Below are 19,004 nucleotides of genomic sequence, written 5' to 3'. Positions count from 1 at the left end.
AAGCTATTTTATTTATTTATTTTTTTTTAATTAAATTACTCTCTCTTGGCCGTTAGGATCGATTTAGAGGTTGTGCCGTTGCACTTTGCAATTGGAGATACAATAAACTGCAACAGAGTCCAGACATATGAAATTCTTGTTCACAATAGCAAACCCAGGCTATTCTGTGTAAAAAGCTCTGGATCACCTTCCCTGTATCCATGATGACTTTGTATGTAAAGATTTCTTACATGTAAACAAAATATATTTTGTCATAAAAAACAAATATTTTTTGACAATTTATTTTTTTTGCTGTGGTAAGAAGTAATTTTAAGAAATTAGGAATAAAAATGGTCATAAAAAAAATAATAAAATTTCACATCTACTGACTGAAAACATATTTTTCTATTCACTTAGCCCTCCCGCTGTCTTAAGAGATGGGGTAATTTAGACCCGACGGGTTTCCGGCAGGGTCGCACTGACCCCACGTGCGTTTTTACAAGCATTTTTTGTGTGTGGTTTTGGGAATTGACAGTCTGACTGGACAACCCCCCTCCCGCTTCCCCACTATCTGGCTGTGACATTTGCTGCGCTGCTGCTGAGTGTCACACTAAGACTGTGGAAGGGTTAAATCTCCTACACTTCTAACAATGAAGGCGTTTTATTCTGTCTTTGAAATCAAATAAAATGTCCTGTCTGTGTGGGATTAGACTGTCTCAATACTCTGACTTTGTAAGTGCAGATATGTCCAACTATAGTGTTGCAATTCCTGCTGAACTTCACAGGTTCTGGTTTGGAGAGTTTGTTTCTGAGGACAGTGATCGGATATTTCATACTGAGAGACTTATGGTTTCATGCTGTGCCACAAATAAATCACTTGCAACTTATTTGTCAAGCAAATAAAAAGGCATTCTATTGCAAGCACAAGGTAGAAGATTAAATTACTCTCTCACAGAGAGAGTAATTTAATAAAAATTGGGTCTGTTTATAAATCTCTAGTTCCCTATGCATGGATGAAATTATTAGTTTTCTGTTAAGTTTCAACATTTCAGACAGCTTCTGTGGTAGTGAATGAAAACAGCACAGGTTATTTCACACACTATTGACTGGTTGGTAAAATCAAAATATATATGCAACCTGCAATTAACATAAGGTGTTAAAAAAAATGCATAATTGTTGAAGGTATTCCTTCCTGCTCCTCCCCACCCTAACCCTAGTTAAACCATGAGTTCAATGTGATTGTGGCACAGTTAGGTTTTAGGTATAGGGCCAATTACCTTTTCACAAAGAGACAAGATGGCTTGTATAATGAAAATCCAGTTACATATTTTCTGAGGTTTTCTTTCTCTGATAAAAAAAAAAAGTTTTATATTTTCAATTATAGAAGTGTACAAAGAAAGAAAACGTATATAAAACATCTTTAAATGGAAAAATACTTTTTAAAGCTCTATAGATTTACCTTACGGTACAGTGCAAAATAACCTTGCATCTTATCTTGACAAAAATATCTTCATTAAAGAAGGGATAAAAAACATCCTTTGAGATTCTGGAAAATAAAGAAAAAACCTCTGAGGGAAAAATTGTGTTTACTAAAAGCTGTGAATGAAAAAAAAAGGAAATTAGGTGAATAAAAACTTGCAATGGCATAATTTGACAAATTAATTAGAGAAGCAATGGGATTATTACTGTGCAACAACACTGAAAAGAAATACAAGAATAAAAAATATGAGGCAAAAAGAGAAGAAAAAAAACCCAAACAGACATTGCCTTTAAGCCTTTGTAAGTATTTAAGGAGAAATATGACTTAATATACTGAAAGCTTAATGAAATGCCAGAGGCATATTTGGTCACAATATCTGCTAATTCATGAACAGCAGCTTGCTTTTCCCCCTATTGTAAAGCTTTCTGTCGAGCAGACTGTGTTGGTGGGTGGAGTTGTTACTCACCCTTACGCTGACCTCTCTTCCTGGGGACCATGCCAGCAATCCTTTGAATCTCTCTACCATGGCAACTGTCGAGTGTAAACTAATGACTCTGAAAAACAGAACCGAACCATTTTTTACATCACATTGCATCTATATTCTGTCAGTCTTTAGTGAGACCAATAATTAGGAGATTATTTCAAATACATTTGAGTGTTAGGACTATTTTAATTGTTTTTCTTAAATTGTGTTGAATTCAAATTCAGTAAAGTTTATTTAGCACAAATTCACAATAAATATAATCTAACAGCACTTTACAAAAACAGAAATGTATTCCAATCACACAGACAAATTCAAAGACTATTACGTGGATTCTTGTTTGACCTTAGTTATCTTACAAACAGTTTAATATTGAAATTGCTTTAAAAGATTTTCTATAAAAAGGAAATCCAACCAAATAAATCAAGTCACTGACCTACAGCAATCCCTCCTCCTGAACAAATGCATAGGATCCTGAATAAGATGTAGTTGTGCCCCTGCTGTGAATAAAGATACTTTATCATCATGAGCCAGCAAGTCGCAAGGTATTTTACTTTTTACTGGGGTTGATTTACCCACAAGATTTAATTGAATTAATTTTTTATATAGTGTTAATTCTCAACAGATATTGTTTAAGGCACTTAACCAAAAACAAGTTAACTTAATCTGATTGTACGGACAAATTGAAAGTCAAACATTCATTCCAATTTGATTTTTGCCGAAGGAGAGCAAGTCGAGTGCATTGAGTTCTTAGATTTGCAGAAATCCCTCATGTTGAACATGCCTGTGCAAAGGAAACTCCTCTTTAACAGGAAGAATCCCCCAGTAAAACCTGGCTGAGCGGTCATCTGCTGTCACCATCTGGGGGTTTGAGAAAACAGAGCACATGCACAAATAATAAAAACGCATAATCACTGATCCAAGAATACTTTCTACGTTAAAGAAAAAGTGGACTGTTATTGACAGACATAGCTCCTTTAGTGGAGAGCTAAACAGATACAGTAACACATACAGTACAGCCAATTGCTTTGTCTAGCAGAGAAATGAGATCAAACACTGAAAAACGCTGTCTGGACTGCTATGTCAGATCTTTATCGAGTTGTTAGTTTCTTCAAGCAACTAACTACATGAGCAAAACAGCACAAGAAAGCAAATGTCTTAAAATAGACTGAGTCAGTATCCACACTATTTTTTCTGAAAATGTTATGAATTGCTAATCCAAAATATTAGTCCAGGAATATTTTCACAACAGCCAGCTCTTGTAGATGTTTTGATATGCAAAATATATTTAATTTTAAAAAAGTAGTTATATAAGCTATCATATATGCTTCTAAAAACAAAATCAGAGTAGGCATTTAGTCTCCTCGTATATGGCTTTACAGAATCAACTCCAGGCTACTGCATGCAGCTGTAGCCAAGAGAAAACAATGTTGCTGCTGAGTGGGTTATTACCTCCGGCTTCACAGAGATAAACCGATAGCTGCTGTTTTCTCTCATTGCCAACAAATCGGTCAGTCTACCATCCTGAACTAAATGTTACACTCATGGAGTCCATTTGGAATTGATGACTTTTATTACTAATGCTTTTTTTAGATTGCTTAGATACATATCAATTGAAAATGCAATGTATTCACTATTTGTAGTAACTCTCTTTTTAAATAAGCAAACTTACAGTATATGTATAAAATTGTGGATTTGCAAAAATTAGGTGTCAACACTAGCTAACCTCTATTATTAATGTAGCGCCCTTTGAAATAAGGATCCAGTGTGCATACCACATAAAAATACTAAAACATTTTGTGAAAATGTTTCACCTTGTTACATGAGGTTGACTAAAGATAGGACATTCATTATCCAACAACTAAAACACTTGAAGATAATTATACATCTGATTATAATCTGTTTAAGCCTTTTTGGCATTATTCCTTATCTGTAACAGCAGATGGCCTGGCTAACATCCCAACTGAAGTCCTGTATGTTTGTTTTGTTTTGTTTAAATGTACCTTTGTTGATGGTCACGGAAATTTAAAGATGCGTCTAATTTGACAAAAAAAAATGAAAATTACTGTTGCTGTATTATGCCTATACACCATTCAAACTCAGTGAGAGGAGAAGAAAGCCTTCCAACCTCTGTATATGGCAGCGTAAAGTGGACAACATGAATAATTTATTCTGAAATTCAGCATTAACAAGTGTTAATCTCCATTATATTTCATTGCATTGAGCATAAATAAAATAGTGCAGGTTTTAAATCCAATTTTATAGCAGCAATATGTTGTTGGAAGACTATATGGCAAGAAGAGAAACTATTTCAGTGAGAAAAAAATTTACTTGACTTGGACTTGAAGTGAAAAGCCAGAGATTTGAATTGGACTTGGGAAAATGACTCGATAGCATGTCTGTTTTTACATCAGATAACTGTGTGGTGACCCAAAGTGGATAACTCTCTGCAAGATGGAGTGTGACAAGACAATATTGTCAGATCTGTTGAAGTGTGATCTTGGAGCAGTCATCCGGAGTCTAGGAAATTAGCTTGTTCATCAGCATTTGATGAATAGTTATGATCATTGTTTGCTATCTTCTGGTTTTAAAGGTTAATCTTACTCACCAAGTATTTGTTGTTCTTTAACCTTAAGGTTCATATTCGATCATTACTGAGCTTGTGTGTCAGCAGATTCATCCTCCTGTCACATAAGCAAGCTCCATCACTTTATGTAGTCTTTCAACCAACTTAAAGAGAAATGAGAGGTTAAAATCTTTAGCTTGTGTCACTCACTTGCCAGTACTCAATCAATGAGACTACAATAAACAAGAAGGAAAAACTAAAAATGTTAGTTTATCATCTGAAGTTCTACTACAGTGTTTTATTAAGACTTGTTAAAAAAAAGAAAGAAAAAAGATGCTGTAATCAAAACCATGTGCATCAAAAATTTGAAACAAAAAAGTCTTTATGCTAAAAACTCTGCTGAACTGAACTTTATAATAAACGATGCAGAGTTTTGGCATTTCCTGTATTCTGGTATTATTTTTTCCCATACACACACAAACTCTGCAACACATTTCTCATGACACAGTGTATGTATGTATAAATGTATATATACATATATATACTATGTGTGTATATATATATATATATAATGTATATGCAGTGATTTTTACATAGGTCTATAAAAATGTTATATATATATATACTATGTATATGCAGTGATTTTTACATAGGTCTATAAAAATGTTATATATATATATGTGTGTGTGTGTGTGTGTGTGGCAGCAAATTCTGTAGGCTTGATACTTTTTGGTCTGTGCTTTACCCAAGCTTTGAACAATTCAGTACCTGAAATTGGTCTGAGTCCAAAACAATTTACTGGGAGAATTGCAGCACAGCCAAAGGCAATAGAATTTGACGTAGAAGGTTGAGGCCCTCCTACAAAGGTTTTTCTCTTCAAAATATACACTGGATGAATTTGCCACCTGTCTAAATTATCAGGCTCAGTTTGTGACTGTTTTTTATGCAAAACTCTCAAACAGCAATACTGTGTCACTTCATATGGTTTATATGGCTCCTTTAGATTAGGGGTGTTTCTTTTAGTAACTGTTATTATCTAAAGCTTGACTCTAGTATAAATAAATAAAATTATTAATGTACTCTATGCAAAATGTATTAATTTCTGTGAACTTATACAAAACATTCTCAGCAGAGTTAAAAAGTAGATAAAACTCACTAAAAGACTTCTTGGAAAAGAAATTTGACCCTTTAGCTTCTTTATTAAAAAGTCCTCTTAGTCATATTCCACAACTTCTGTCAATGGCTTACTTAAGGTCATTCTGCATCTTCTTTTCAGGCTGAGATCTAGTTTTCAGAAGATGAATGTTCTTTAAAGCCATTTTTTACACCAGTTCAGTCTCAAAGAAATTAGCCTCTAACATTTTTCAAGCTTCTTTTCATGCTAGCATTAACCAAATATAATGACACCAAAATGAATATTGTAATACTTATTTTTATTTGGCCTGTCTGTATTGTTACCTTTACCCCCTCCTTTCCTATATGTCTTAAATGTATCAGTATGAAAATGTGAGTTTTTTTATTTGTATCCCTAACTGTTTCACAGATTGAAAACAAAGAACACAGAAGAAACCAAACATGTTTCAGTGGATGACAATTGTGCTGTCTGTCTTTCCGTCCTGTTTGCTGCTCACCCGCTCAAGCGTCTTGTTGAGCCCAGATGGAATCAGTTGGGGGCGACCACTTTTTCCAAGTATCAGATTTGAAACCTCAGATCTGTCTTGTATGAATCAGAGATAAACCGAATGTGGAGTGGACAAAATGAAAAAAAAAAAAAACTGTTGTCCATCAGAATTTCTCTGATGATGGAATAAATGAACAGAAGGGCTTGAGCATGGTCACAAACTGGGTGCATGACTGCAAAGTAAAGATATTTTGTCTCTAGTCGTACTAATTTATTTGCATTTCTATAGTCAAATCTGTAATTTTATTTAAAAGAAGTAAATTAGGTACAGGCTCTTGATTTCTCATCCTTTAATTGAAATAGAACATCAATATATTTTCTTTCCACTGTTTCGGCCATTGGCAGGTGATTGACATCAAAGAGAAGTTAAAGGAGTCCAAGAAGTTCTGGTCCAAATTACCAGATGACATCTGTGCCGAAGGCAAACTGACAGAGTCTGACGAGGAACAGTGCTGGAACAGCCACACAAAGGGCAGGTGAGGACTCGACAGCTCCCGACTAAAGTCACCCCACTCTCCTGTTATCACATTTTGCCTGCCAGGGATTAAAATAACCACATTCTGTTCAAAGATTATAAGTTTCTCTGAAACTACAATGGTTAGCGGTGATATGGAGAACTTGTGCTGTGCATAATCTCCAAGGCTCTAATACTCGAGGGACTGTGGAGCTTCAAAACCCTCTTGTCGCCAGAACAGCTTGTAAAGTAACCCTGAGACTGACAGTTGATTGGTCAGAAAGTAGCTCTTTCCGACAGTGAACTGGAGATGCTGGCAAGGAACACGAATCACTCCATCGTTTCCGTCCTTTCCAAGCAGCAAACTCACCAGATGGCGCGATAAAAGATATATGCTGGTGCCAGTGCCATTTTTAAGCACTGCTCTAAATCTGGTTGTTAAATTGATAATGAAGTACCAGTCTGGATATCAAGGATTTTTTATTAAACAGCTACCATGTTCTCTAAATGCAGATCAATGATTACATACGTACAAGTAATAAGTTGATCAACTTAATAGGAAATTATGGGGGAGAGTTACCACATACTGCATGAATAGCAAGTGTAGAAGCATTATTAGTTAGGGTGATGGTGTTGGTCAAAAACAAACTGTAGGTTTTGAAGCGGCCTAATCAAAGTCGGGACATAACTCCAGTGAAGATGTTGGGGTATGACAACAAACGGGCTGATTAGCCTTCAACCCTCGTGCAGCATGAATAGCTATTGAAATATTAACTGTAGTGCGTCACTCTTTGTATTGTGGTCTTACAACATGTTAAAGGTTCCCTTTTGCGAAGAGCGTCCAAAATAAACAAATGAAGGCTAGTTATACACACAAGCTTTTTTCTGATTTACTCCCCTGTAAATAAATATAACAGGTCTAACGCTGTTGGATCTTAGTCAGTCATTTTTGAGACTCACCAACCAGTCATGAACACATTTCTCAGTGCATTCACTGTTTAGGTGCTTCTTTTGGTGATGAAGTCATTTTTGATTCTAACACAAACAATTGGGAGAATGTTGAGAGATCCATTTTAATTGCGACTAATAATGCCACTTGTCTTATAATTAGGTTCTGGCCTGCTGCCATGCCCTTTTCACGCTGCTGATTTTGCATCTCAAAACGGGACAGAAAGAATATTAACCTCTTAATACCTTTCCTCTGGCTGTGGAAAGCTGAAAAGAAATAAGGAGCTTATTTGACAACACACAATGAATGTGAGATGTGATTCAATTCAAGCTGTTTGCGAGCAGACAGGCAGGTAGACACACGGAGAATTTGTTTCAGAGTATCTAGGGCACAGACAGAGCAGCAAGGTAAGTAAAAAAGCTTCACAGAAAACAAAAGAAATAAAAACCTTTTTTCACAAGATCTAGACACAAGTAGGATTTTCACTGGTGTGTCATGGCTGCCAGGGAATAACTTTGTGGCAAAGATTGGAGAGGAGATGGGGAACAAAATAAAAACGTTTCAGCTCAAGCAAACAGCTGCACCAAAGGGATCCGAGAATCCAGGACTGTTTCTATATAGGAATTATTTTCAGTAAAAAGGCATAAGTTGTGAATCGTGGATGGAAGGACAACGTTCGCTGCATATGTTGCAGTGAAAGTCTGTGTATCAGAAGTCATTAAAGCTATCTGTAGGGAAGAAAGCTGAATTCTCTCCCTTATTTGATAAACAGGAGCATCCTTGTACCGTTTCTCCGCTAGAACATGGTTATGTCTAGAGGTCCAAAGTAAAGTCAGTTTAGTTTGTCCACAGAATCCCTGGGAGTGATGAAGACCATTTTAAACAGAGGAGTAATGGCTGTATTTATTCTGCATAGGGAGCTATTAGGGTTTATAAAGAGGCCTGAAAAGATTTCCACAGCAGGACTATTTTTCTAGGAAGCAGAGCAGTTACATGTGTGTGTGTATGTGTGTGTGTGTGTGTATATATATATATATATATATATATATATATATATATATATATATATGGTAGGAATTAGATCACACAAAGTGATAGAAATATATGCCACAAATTGCACTCAATGGCTTAAATGACTTTAAGATTTAAACTAGGAAATGTAGTACTGTCCATGGCATTTTTGTTCCAAGGCGGAACTTAAACACAACCCCCAAGGATTGTGTATCATTAACCAATCTTAGGCTTTAAAATAGCAACAGCTGAGTAAGAGTGCAGATACAGCTGATGTGTCTCTGCTCTCCTCAAAAGGCAAGTAAATATGGAAGTCTGTGTTGGCGATATTTATTTAAAGTTTACAGTTACACCTTACTGTGAGGTTTGAGTGACTCTATATAAGTCATAATGTGATGTCGCAGTGACAAAATTCTCAGCTGTGGCTTTAGTGCTTAAAACCATGGCTTTTGCAGGAACCCAACCACTCTAAAAGCCCCACCTGAATGCACCTTGAGTTACAGTCAGTCCACTTTACTTCTATGAGACAATGTGATTGTGTGCTGATTGTTTAATTTCACTCCAATTAACTGCAGTCTGGACTCCTCTGTTGTGGTGGGGCCATCAATTGCACGAACACTCCAGCAGAGGAGGATCCATTTAGCGTTAGTGGACATAATTTATACAAATTTCTCGATTTTGGAACTCACTAGGGAAATGCACACAAGAGCATGAAAATTAAGTTCTAGGCTTAAAGCATTTCAGAATATATAAATAAAGCACACCTAAAAGCTGAGAAACTGATGTTGGAGTTTGTTGAAGAATAAAAAATAAAAAAATAAATACACCAGGGGCTCATATCACCCAAAAGCAGCTACTACATAATGGCAATACAAACTTTGTGAATATCCCCAGTTAACTACTCGAGACCAGAGATAATTAGAGGCAGCTGAGCTTTCATTGGGCCAAAAAATCTAAATTGTCTTTTTCTCCAAATTGTTTATAGATACACACTCTAATGACTGTGGATAGGCTGTGGTCACCAGTTCATAGTAGTTTATTTTTTTTCTATCCTCGATCCACTCCTAAAGTCCTGAACTCTTCAGAGTTCTCCACCTCAATGCTTTAGCCCTGGTGGAGAAGCATTAAAAACCTGATTACATCCCAGCCCCTAACAGGAAGATTAAAGACTCCCTTTAACTCATTAGCAAAACCAACAGAAGACCTCTGTTTGATGCCCTGATGGGCAAATAAGCCTCAGCGCATGCCCTCCTACTTGATAAACCAACAATGTATCCAAAGTAAAGGTGGTTTCGTTCTGAATCAACAACAAGGACATTTGAGACACAAAGCCCTGATTTACCGTTGTCCCCAAAAGAGGAGTGAGGATCAGGAAAGTAAGCTTTTCCTACACCAGACTTAAAAGCAGCTATATAGTATGAACAAACTTTTGAGTGGACTATGAGCTGAATGTTATTAGTGCTTGGACATTTTTCTGCTTATTGAGATAACTGGGCTTGTGTTGTGACAGTGCTTTGATGTCATGATTGGAGCTCTCGGTCATGCTATCTTAACTGAATATTTGGCTTTATGTGTACAGACTGAATCAATCCAGAAGCCATTTCCATCTACAAGTCCACTGAGTCTGTCATTATTGCTGGGCCGTTCTGTCACAAGGGTACCCTCCTTTGAGCTGAAAATAAGCCTGTGAACGACTAAAGACACTTAAGGTGTTTGTTTAGCTAAAACAGAGAATAAAGGCTGAAAGATGAGTGGAGTGATTTGAACAGCGTGTGTGGGGAAATGGAAACAACATCCAGTCAGACTACCCCTCCAGGCATTCGGGTTGATTAATAACTGGAGCAGCTGTGAAGGATCAAGAGTACAGAGGGAGCAGTTCTGTTAGTAAAACTCCAAATTAAAACTCAGCAAATACACGCAGACAGACACACACACACACACACACCTTTACTGCTTTTCTCACACATTTTCAAATGGACAGAAATCCAGCCTTTTTGACGGCCCTTCCAAGACATTGACTTTATTGTCCTTAAGCCACTTTGTATCAAATTCTTCCAGTGTGATTAATTTCATTGTCCGTGTGGAAGACCCATTTGCGCCAAAGTTTTATCTACCTTGCTGATGTGGACAGATCTGGTTTCAATATTTCACCATAATATTCTTTTCATGTGATGTCATCTGTTTTGTGATACACACCAGCCTTTGCTGCAGCAAAGCACCCACACGGCATGATGGCATTACAGTGCTGTTTGTCCCTGTGTGTAATTATGTGGCCAGGTCAACAGCTCACCTTCAGGTATCTGGAAATTTTACCCCAGGATTTGGACTTGTTCAGGTCCATAATCCTCTTCTTTACAGCTTGACTTTTTTTTTTTTTTATATTTCTCTGATGTCACACAATGAAGCAGTGTCTAAAGTCTACTTTAAAACACAAAGAGATTAAATAATGGTAAAATTATCTCAAAGTTCTCTTGCTCATTAGTCTGCCGTTAAGCAAAAAGAAACAATTATGACGATGACCTGAAACAGGAATTTCAGTCACATTAGTTAATAAATTGTCTTTTTACAGCCTGTATGTTCAGTCATTTACAATACATGAGTCTTGTTAATAACAACCTTGGAGCAGCTATTGAACATACTTGTTTCTTTTCGGTTCCAGATATTTCCCTGAGGTGGTAAAGGAGGGCCTCACCAACCAGGTGAACAATCCAGAAGTGATTTTGGACATCACCCGACCGGACACACTGATTCGGCAGCAGATCATGGCTCTACGAGTCATGACCAACAAGCTAAAGAATGCCTATAATGGAAATGACATCTCCTTCCAGGACTCCAGTAAGTCCTCAGATATCTCCATTATGTTTTGTATATGCAGCTGGGGAACAAAATCGAAAAGCCCTGTTCCATTTCTTTCTCTCCCTGCATGTTAGTTTTGATTTGGACACACACCACAAACACTCTCAGAGATACACAAACTACAGAAACAAGATCTCATTTGTCATTCATGTTGGAACTTGTCACCGACAGCAGAGGATGTTCAGAGCATCTCTGAGGCAAGGCAGACATTATTAGGAGAATAAATAGCTCTAGGTGTGGAGGAACAACATACGATAGACAGACAGGCCCATGTTTAAGGAGATGTACATCTCAAAAGCTGTCGTGACAGAAACAATCATGTTTGAATCTGTGGATCTGGTAGAGCTGACAAGATGGGAACAATGCTCTGAGCCCCGTCCAAAATGTGTCTGTACTAAAACTGACAATAAATGATCTTATTTTCTCATCTTTTGCAGTATTCAAATGAAATAGATTGTGAAATGAACTAATGTGTTCTAGAAAAATCATGAAAGATCATTCCAGGGTTTCTGAAACCGAGTTCAGTCTTAATAGCATCACTTATATTAATTGAGTACCTATACTGCCAGACCCTGTCACACAGGCTGCATGCAACACCATGTGTGATGTTTACATTTAAATGAGTGTGATTTTCTTGCTGCAGGTGACGAGGGCAGTAGCTCGGGAAGCGGCAGCGGCTGCTCTGACGGCTGCACGACAGAGTTTGTTTTTGTGGGGACAGAAGCTCCCGTGATTAGAGCCGACAGAAGTGACGAACGGGCTGCAGCTGCTGCTGCGGGCCAGTCGCTCTCCTGTGGACCCTCCACCGTCCTGGTGATGGCTGCCCTCACACTCCCACTCTGGGCAGTACAGACTCAATGGAGATAATACAGTGTGGCCTGATCATTGACTCTTCTACTGTTAAGTAACAGTATGTCTTACAGCAAGTTATACTGCTGTTCCCTCACTGGACATGTAGAACCTCCCGGAAACATGTCTAGAATGACTGACTGTGTGGTGTGGTAGGGCTGGAAGTGAGTGCAGCGCTGAATCCTGCTTGTCCCCCAAAGAATGCTCGGTGCCATCAGTGAACCAGCTTTTACCATCTCTGAAATAAAAACGAAAATGTGGTGTTTTCTCATCATTCTAAAGTGAGCTTCGAAAAACATGCTTCTCGTTTAGGAAACAAAACTATCTTAAGGCGGTTCTATCAGTGATTTTCCAGATAAAGGGAAACCCTTTATTTCTTTTCCTTTGTGTGATGAAGTGAAAAGAAGACAACACTGTTTTTATCTTATTAGTTATCTTTCCCTCAGACAAAAATCAGAAAAAGTTTCTGTGTGCATGCATGGGTGTGATGTAAACAGACAAAACATTGTTTCGTTCTGCTTTTCTTTATTTATTCCGATTTTATTTTGTGTTTCCAGGCTCCATAGTTTTAGGTTTGTTTGCACAGGGCCATGCAGCCTGAACAGGTCACTCGGTTTCCTCCTTGGTCACATCATTGTGGCTTGAGGGAATGGTGGGTCTTAAGGCCACTTTGTTGTTGCACATGTGATTATCTTTACGAAAGTGCTAAAGTGCTGCACTAAGGGCACTACTTTGCACAGATGATTTTATCGGCTTGTTTATTAAGCTGCAAGACGCACCCATCATATAGAGAAAAAAAGATTTATATTTTCAGATCATTTAAACTGATTGTATTGTTCTTTAAGTGGATACAGTATGTAGTTAACAGGATTGTACTTTAATGTAATCTTACAGGTTAAAGCTACATCTTTATAAATATATGTGTTTTATTTCATTTTAAGTTACAACAATGTTTTAGCAACAATATCAAGCCATTATACTGCAAATGCCTGCTAAGATTGTTAAACTACCTGATTTATTCTCTTTTTTCCAGAGTCATTAACATGCACTAACACATTTATTTTCACCTTCGGAAGACAGAAAAGAGGCATAAAGATAGATATATGGCAAAAAACCCTAAATTTCATTTATTTCCCTGGATTCCACCAATATGATTATGCACAACGCAGAAATTTGCATGTTTTTTGTTTGACCGGCAACAGCAAACCCTGGAACCTTGCAGCTTTTTGTAAGTGGTCATGTACTTTAACATGGCATGTACAATGTCACCTCCAAAGGTAGAGGACTGCCAAGGTTAGAGGGCTCTGAGAAGTCAAAGAACTGGGGTTACTATACATACCCTTCAGTCCGTCTCCTACAGGCTTTGACCTTTAACAGGCTGTAGAGGCTTAGTGTGCAAAGCAAATAACCTGCACTCCAGAAACACAGCGCCTGAGACCCCCGGTCATACAGAAAAGGTTAGCCTTAGAAAGATTTTGCAGGCCTGCTGCTAAAATTAACAATGGAAAAACTGTTCGAAAATGTCTCACAAAAGATGAAAAATGTCACGCTCACGTGTGTTTCTGCAGGATCCAAAACCAGCCAGGTCACGAACACTTAAACTGTTTCCACATTACAAATGTCCCTTATCACGGCAGGTACCTCTCTCCAAATGCATCACTGTAACAAATTAACAGCTCCTCTGAGTGTCTCGCAGAGGCCATGTTTGTCCCGTAGCATAGGAAGACGTGCATGGGACAAACAAGTTTTCTCCTCACACAAAGGCAATTCAGGATGAGAATGAAAAGAACGGCTTCGAGCACAAAGTTTACGCCAGCATCACAGCTGATTGCACTCAGAGCACCAGAAGGGAAATCTGTCCTCAGTGTGCGTCGGTGACTCACAACCGAGGCCCCAAGCGCCGCAGGAAGCTCCTGCTACACAACAGTTGACCTCTATGACCTCTCTCCTCGCAAAAACCTATTTAGGAGAAGGTGACTGAATAGCACCCTCCCACCAAAACCAGCATGGCATGATTAAAGCAGTGATGCGTAAACCTTAATTGTAGAATGCAACAGGCCAAGGCCTGAGGAAAGACATCGCAGTGATTAACATAAGGCCCTCCTCAATGTCAAACTGTCCAGAAGTAAATCGGTGCTACGAGAGATGGAAATCCTATTCCTACTGAACTGCTACTGAAGCACTTTTTTTGGGGGGGGGACTAAATAGATCAGCCAAATTAAACTGGTAAAATACCAATAAATCTAAATGGTTCAATTGATAGTAAAATAAAAAAAAAAATGGGCAATTAGTAAAGTTTCCAATTCTCTGAAAGATGAAAAACAAAAAAAGGGGACAGGGTATTTACACATGTAGTCAACAGTTTGCTCTTCACCTCAGATAGTTTTTATTTTGGATCATCATATCTATTTTATTTGTTCTTGTAAATACACCTTCCTGCATTTCAAGCATGCAACTCAAAAAGTTGGGATAATTTAGGTTTGTTGATGGACCAGTTCTTTGTTTCAAAGACGTAACCAGCTTTGGTGCTAAAATGGCAAAAGAAAATCATTCTAAGGAAATTTATAAAAGTGAAAATAAAGTTACAAATGGAAGCAGTCGTAATGCCATTACGAAAAGATGGGCAGCTGAATTTAGAGGACTAAGGCCTGTGTATGTGGGTCACAGGCTTTGTCACTGGCAGGTTTGATAAACGTTACCAGTCCCCTTTTGTAAACCCGAAGGACACGTTGCTGTTTTTCTGATACATATTAAGTTTCCGTCTAAAATGTTATGTGTAGTTTCCTGCTGAAGAGTGTTGTGATGCTGGAGTTTGAGGCTACTTCTGTTTGCAAGCTCAAATATTGACACATGGCAGTATTTCTTAAATATCCTTTGAACTTTCTTAAAACTGCCATGTTTTTGGTTAGCCAGTGAATGAGTATAAAATGGATTGTGAATCACACACACTTTTTAGTACTTTATGGCTTCCAGAGATGGAGAGAAGTGGTAGTCTTAAGCACTTTCTAACCAGTAGATCTCTAGATCTAGGAATCCAATGGGACTAAAAAGATGTGATGCATGAGGGACAAGATGCGCCCACATCTGCTCCACCAATGTTATTGGAGCATGAGGAAGAGGAGGAGGCCACCTTCAGCTCTTTGGTCTTGTTATTCCTGTACAGTTTCCACTGGGTCAGTGAATCCCAGTTTGATTGACTGAACATTTCATGGAAATTTCAGTGAACAGTACAAGGGTGACTTGGCAAGGCCCCTTCCAATGCCAGAGCCTGAAAACCTTACACATAAACACATCTGACCCACCTCTCAAACTCTAAAATAGTTTCTATGCAGAAGTTGGTGCTGGAAATTGCCCTACACTTTGATGAGGGAAAATCTCCCACCATCTAGCTGTGTTAGGCGTTGGTAACAACAACCAATCTGAAATTCTTTATTAAAAAAATACCAACAGATGCTTTTTTTTTATTTGGTCAGAGTGATGAGAAACATCCATCGGAAAGTCTTATAAGTATGCTGTTGAGTCCGCTGTGATGTTCAAAACTGACTCTTTTTTTTTACATGACTATAACAGGAATTTTTTTTTTTTTTTTTTGAGGAACGATCTAATGAAAAGGCCTGAGTTGTTTTGTTTAATCTGTTTTGCTGGTAATGCGCAAACTTTGTGTTATTTTATTATCACTTTTTTAAAGTTTTGCAGTGTCCACTAAGGCAGGGAGAGCAGGGAGAAACACCACTAGGTTTACAGGAATCCATTACATTGATGACTTTATGCTTGGCGAATCAAAGTCACATTGATCTGTACTGTTCACATGGTGATATCATTTAGTCAATAACAAATTTAGTTTTAAATTATAAACAAAAAAGATAGCTGAGGCAGGTATCGTTGAGTGAGACCCTGAAGCGACACAGCACAAACTAAAGAGTGTTGTGATGCTGAAGATTTAGGTTATTTCAAATAGCAAAGATTTTCACAAGGTACTGCAAAAAAAAAAAAAAAAAAGTTTTTTCCTTAAATTTCCTGTACACTCTCTTAAAACGTCCCTCCTTGATAACAAAGGCAGAAAGTCAGCAGATTGGCGTCAGATACTTGTTTTTGTTTGAGCCTCAGCAGGTATGTTTTTTCACAGCGCAGAAACACAGTAAACATCTGCAGCCACACAAAGGTTGAAGGCACCCATTAGAGCTTCTGCTAGAGCTGTGATTGCATCAGAGCTGTGGATGAGTGAGGATAATGCAGGGCTTTGCTGGTGTTGCTGAAAACACAGCAGAAAAAGTGAATTGAGAAAAGAATTTCTTGGAGCCTTGTCTTGTTTTTCCAAAGTGCTTGTATCTAGGGAAACTGGTCCTCTCTGATAATGATAAAATAAACTGTTGCTGTTCTCCGCTACCAAATTTATTCCTATCACTCCTGACAAGCTGCAAGAATATTCTAGTCAGAAATGATGCAGTGACGGTCTTCATTTACACACGAGCCATAGCGAAATCAATTAGCTTCTTGAATTATTTTAGTGATTGAAAAAAAGGAAAAAAAAATAATCTGAATTTCTCAATTATTTTTTACTAAATGTTTAGAACACGATTTGTTATGCAAGGTCTTTTCATTTTGTCGTGAATCATTTGCTGCACTTTTGCTAAACATAATGCTCTGAGTGTGGTACTGTTGTGACTTGCGAAAATTAATGACTAAGGAGCACATTACGATTTTTTGAAGCTGTTCAGTGCACGCTGTTTAAAGTGTTTTGGGGGAACTGAAGTTGATGGTTATACAAGCAGACATGCCTTACCATTTTTTAAAAGACTAAAATGGATTGCTTATTCGGCTTTTGTTACACATTCTTGTATACAGAAAATATTACAATGGTAATAATAAACATTTTATTAATAAAAAAACACATTTCCCCTGCCTTTTTACTCTGTTATGCATCAGAATTTAAAACTTCTTGTAGAAATCTTGTATTTTAATTGTTCAAGTTTTTAGCTTAAAATATATTTATGCATTCGGTCTTTGAATGTACTAAATGCTTTCCATCAAATGTTATCATTAAAGACATTACCTGATTTGTCAGTAATGTAAAAAAAAAAAAAAGTTAATTGTTTCCTAGAAATATTTCACACTTCTGAACTAGGAATCTTCTCTAAATGCTTTTCTCCACGTCCTTCTGGAACCGTAGTTTTAAACAAAACACTTCTCCAAAAGATGAGAGGCAAACAGCCTTGGTGAGTTGTGATGGTCAAGTTATTTAGATGACAAATTGTATCTGTAATAGTTCCCCTAATCTTGGCCTTAATAAGGATTTTGTTAAAATTGTCGACTTTACTTTGTCTTAATAAGAAAACTGGAAAGCTTGGGGGAAAAAATAATTCACAATTAGCCGCAATTTTAGATACAAACTAAGTGTGAAACCTATTTTTTCTTTGGTGTAATTATATTAGTTTCTTGTTTGAAAGGTGGATGTGTAGAGAGACTAAGATAGGTATTGTGGCCAACATGATATCTTGTTGACATTTTTTTAATTGTCTTGGGAAACAAATATATTTGGCTAAGATGACAGTTTTCACAAAAGCCAAAATCTGCTTCTGAGCAGTGGATCAGTGCCAAGTGACGTCTCCTGCTCTGGAAGCGCATTCTGTCAAGGAGCTGAGCTGAGCTGGGAGACACAAACTAAACTGCAAAATCCATTATGAAAGAGATTCAATTATTTCAGACGGGACTGATCAACCTAAAGATCTGTTCACATTAGATGCATTTTATTATCGACAAGTTGTGCAAGATTCTAGTTTTTCTTGTGCTTACACTTGGAGGGGTGCCTGAAAGCTCTTCACTTTGGATCAGTTATGCAAACATACAGACGGTTTTGCTTTAAGCAACCAATACATCTTACCAATTTAAGATTAACCTTTAGTAAACACAACTGCTGATTGTGCAGAACCCAGCTATCGCTAAATTTGAGAAAGACGGGGGAGAGACCTATTTCTGTGATTTAGTTTGGGCTCTAAGAGTTGACAGACCAAACCTGGTTTGCAGCCTTCCTTTCATCTCTCCTTTTACTTACTTTTTAAAGTAGGTATTAGCACTCAGAATTGGGCTGCAAATCCCCTGTATGTATTATCTTGTCACTCTGCATACTGCTAAAAAAAAACCCAAAAAACATGAATGCATTTAGGACTGAGAAGCAGGATTTCCTCCTGTCACTCTAGACTATCTCGAATGACAATAAAATGCCAAGAAAAGGATTTGGCTTTCTAACATGTGCCATGACTTTCCCTGTCATAACTACACTTGTTTCAAGATACCAGGCTGCAAAACGTCAGCCTTCCACAATGGCAGGAAGTGACACTTGGAAAAATGCAGAATGTGCTGCTATGACAAGTGATATGAGTTGGCATGCTCTTCATATGTGCTATATGAGAGCGAACTGACCTGCCTGACATGGTTCCTGGCACTGACAAATCTATCAGAGACTGATTTATTATACACTCACCTGCACAGATGGATGGGGCAACTTCACTTGTTTAGCCAAGCTTAAACATGATTTTTTTTTTCATTGGAAAATGAAATGAAAACTACACATTAGGAAATTAAATAGAGGACATTCTATATAATTTCTCCAGCTACCGATTCTCCCCTAAAAAGACGCCCCAGCAAGGTGACTTAGAAGTCAAAGTCAAAAATGCTCAGCATTTTCAGATACTAAATCC

General features: G+C 37.6%; 1 protein-coding gene across 4 annotated transcripts in view; it reads left to right on the top strand.

The window, feature by feature from the left end:
• The window catches only part of gpc6a (glypican 6a), a 189,995-nt gene extending 172,800 nt beyond the window's left edge, over window positions 1-17,195 (top strand). For all 4 annotated transcript variants that reach the window (XM_088004242.1, XM_088004241.1, XM_088004243.1 and 1 more), the window contains 3 exons: window positions 6,533-6,663; window positions 11,261-11,436; window positions 12,101-17,195. In XM_088004242.1, the coding sequence (XP_087860368.1) occupies window positions 6,533-6,663; window positions 11,261-11,436; window positions 12,101-12,324 (531 nt within the window). In that variant the 3' untranslated portion in view covers window positions 12,325-17,195. The remainder of the gene's footprint in view (window positions 1-6,532; window positions 6,664-11,260; window positions 11,437-12,100) is intronic.
• Window positions 17,196-19,004: the final 1,809 nt, after the last annotated feature.

This window comes from Poecilia mexicana, unplaced genomic scaffold (assembly GCF_051168715.1).
Source record: "Poecilia mexicana isolate PSO_F unplaced genomic scaffold, ASM5116871v1 scaffold_3, whole genome shotgun sequence".
Taxonomy (NCBI): Eukaryota; Metazoa; Chordata; class Actinopteri; order Cyprinodontiformes; family Poeciliidae; genus Poecilia; species Poecilia mexicana.
Note: the sequence above shows the minus strand (reverse complement) of the source record. Positions and strands in the feature narration are given on the sequence as shown.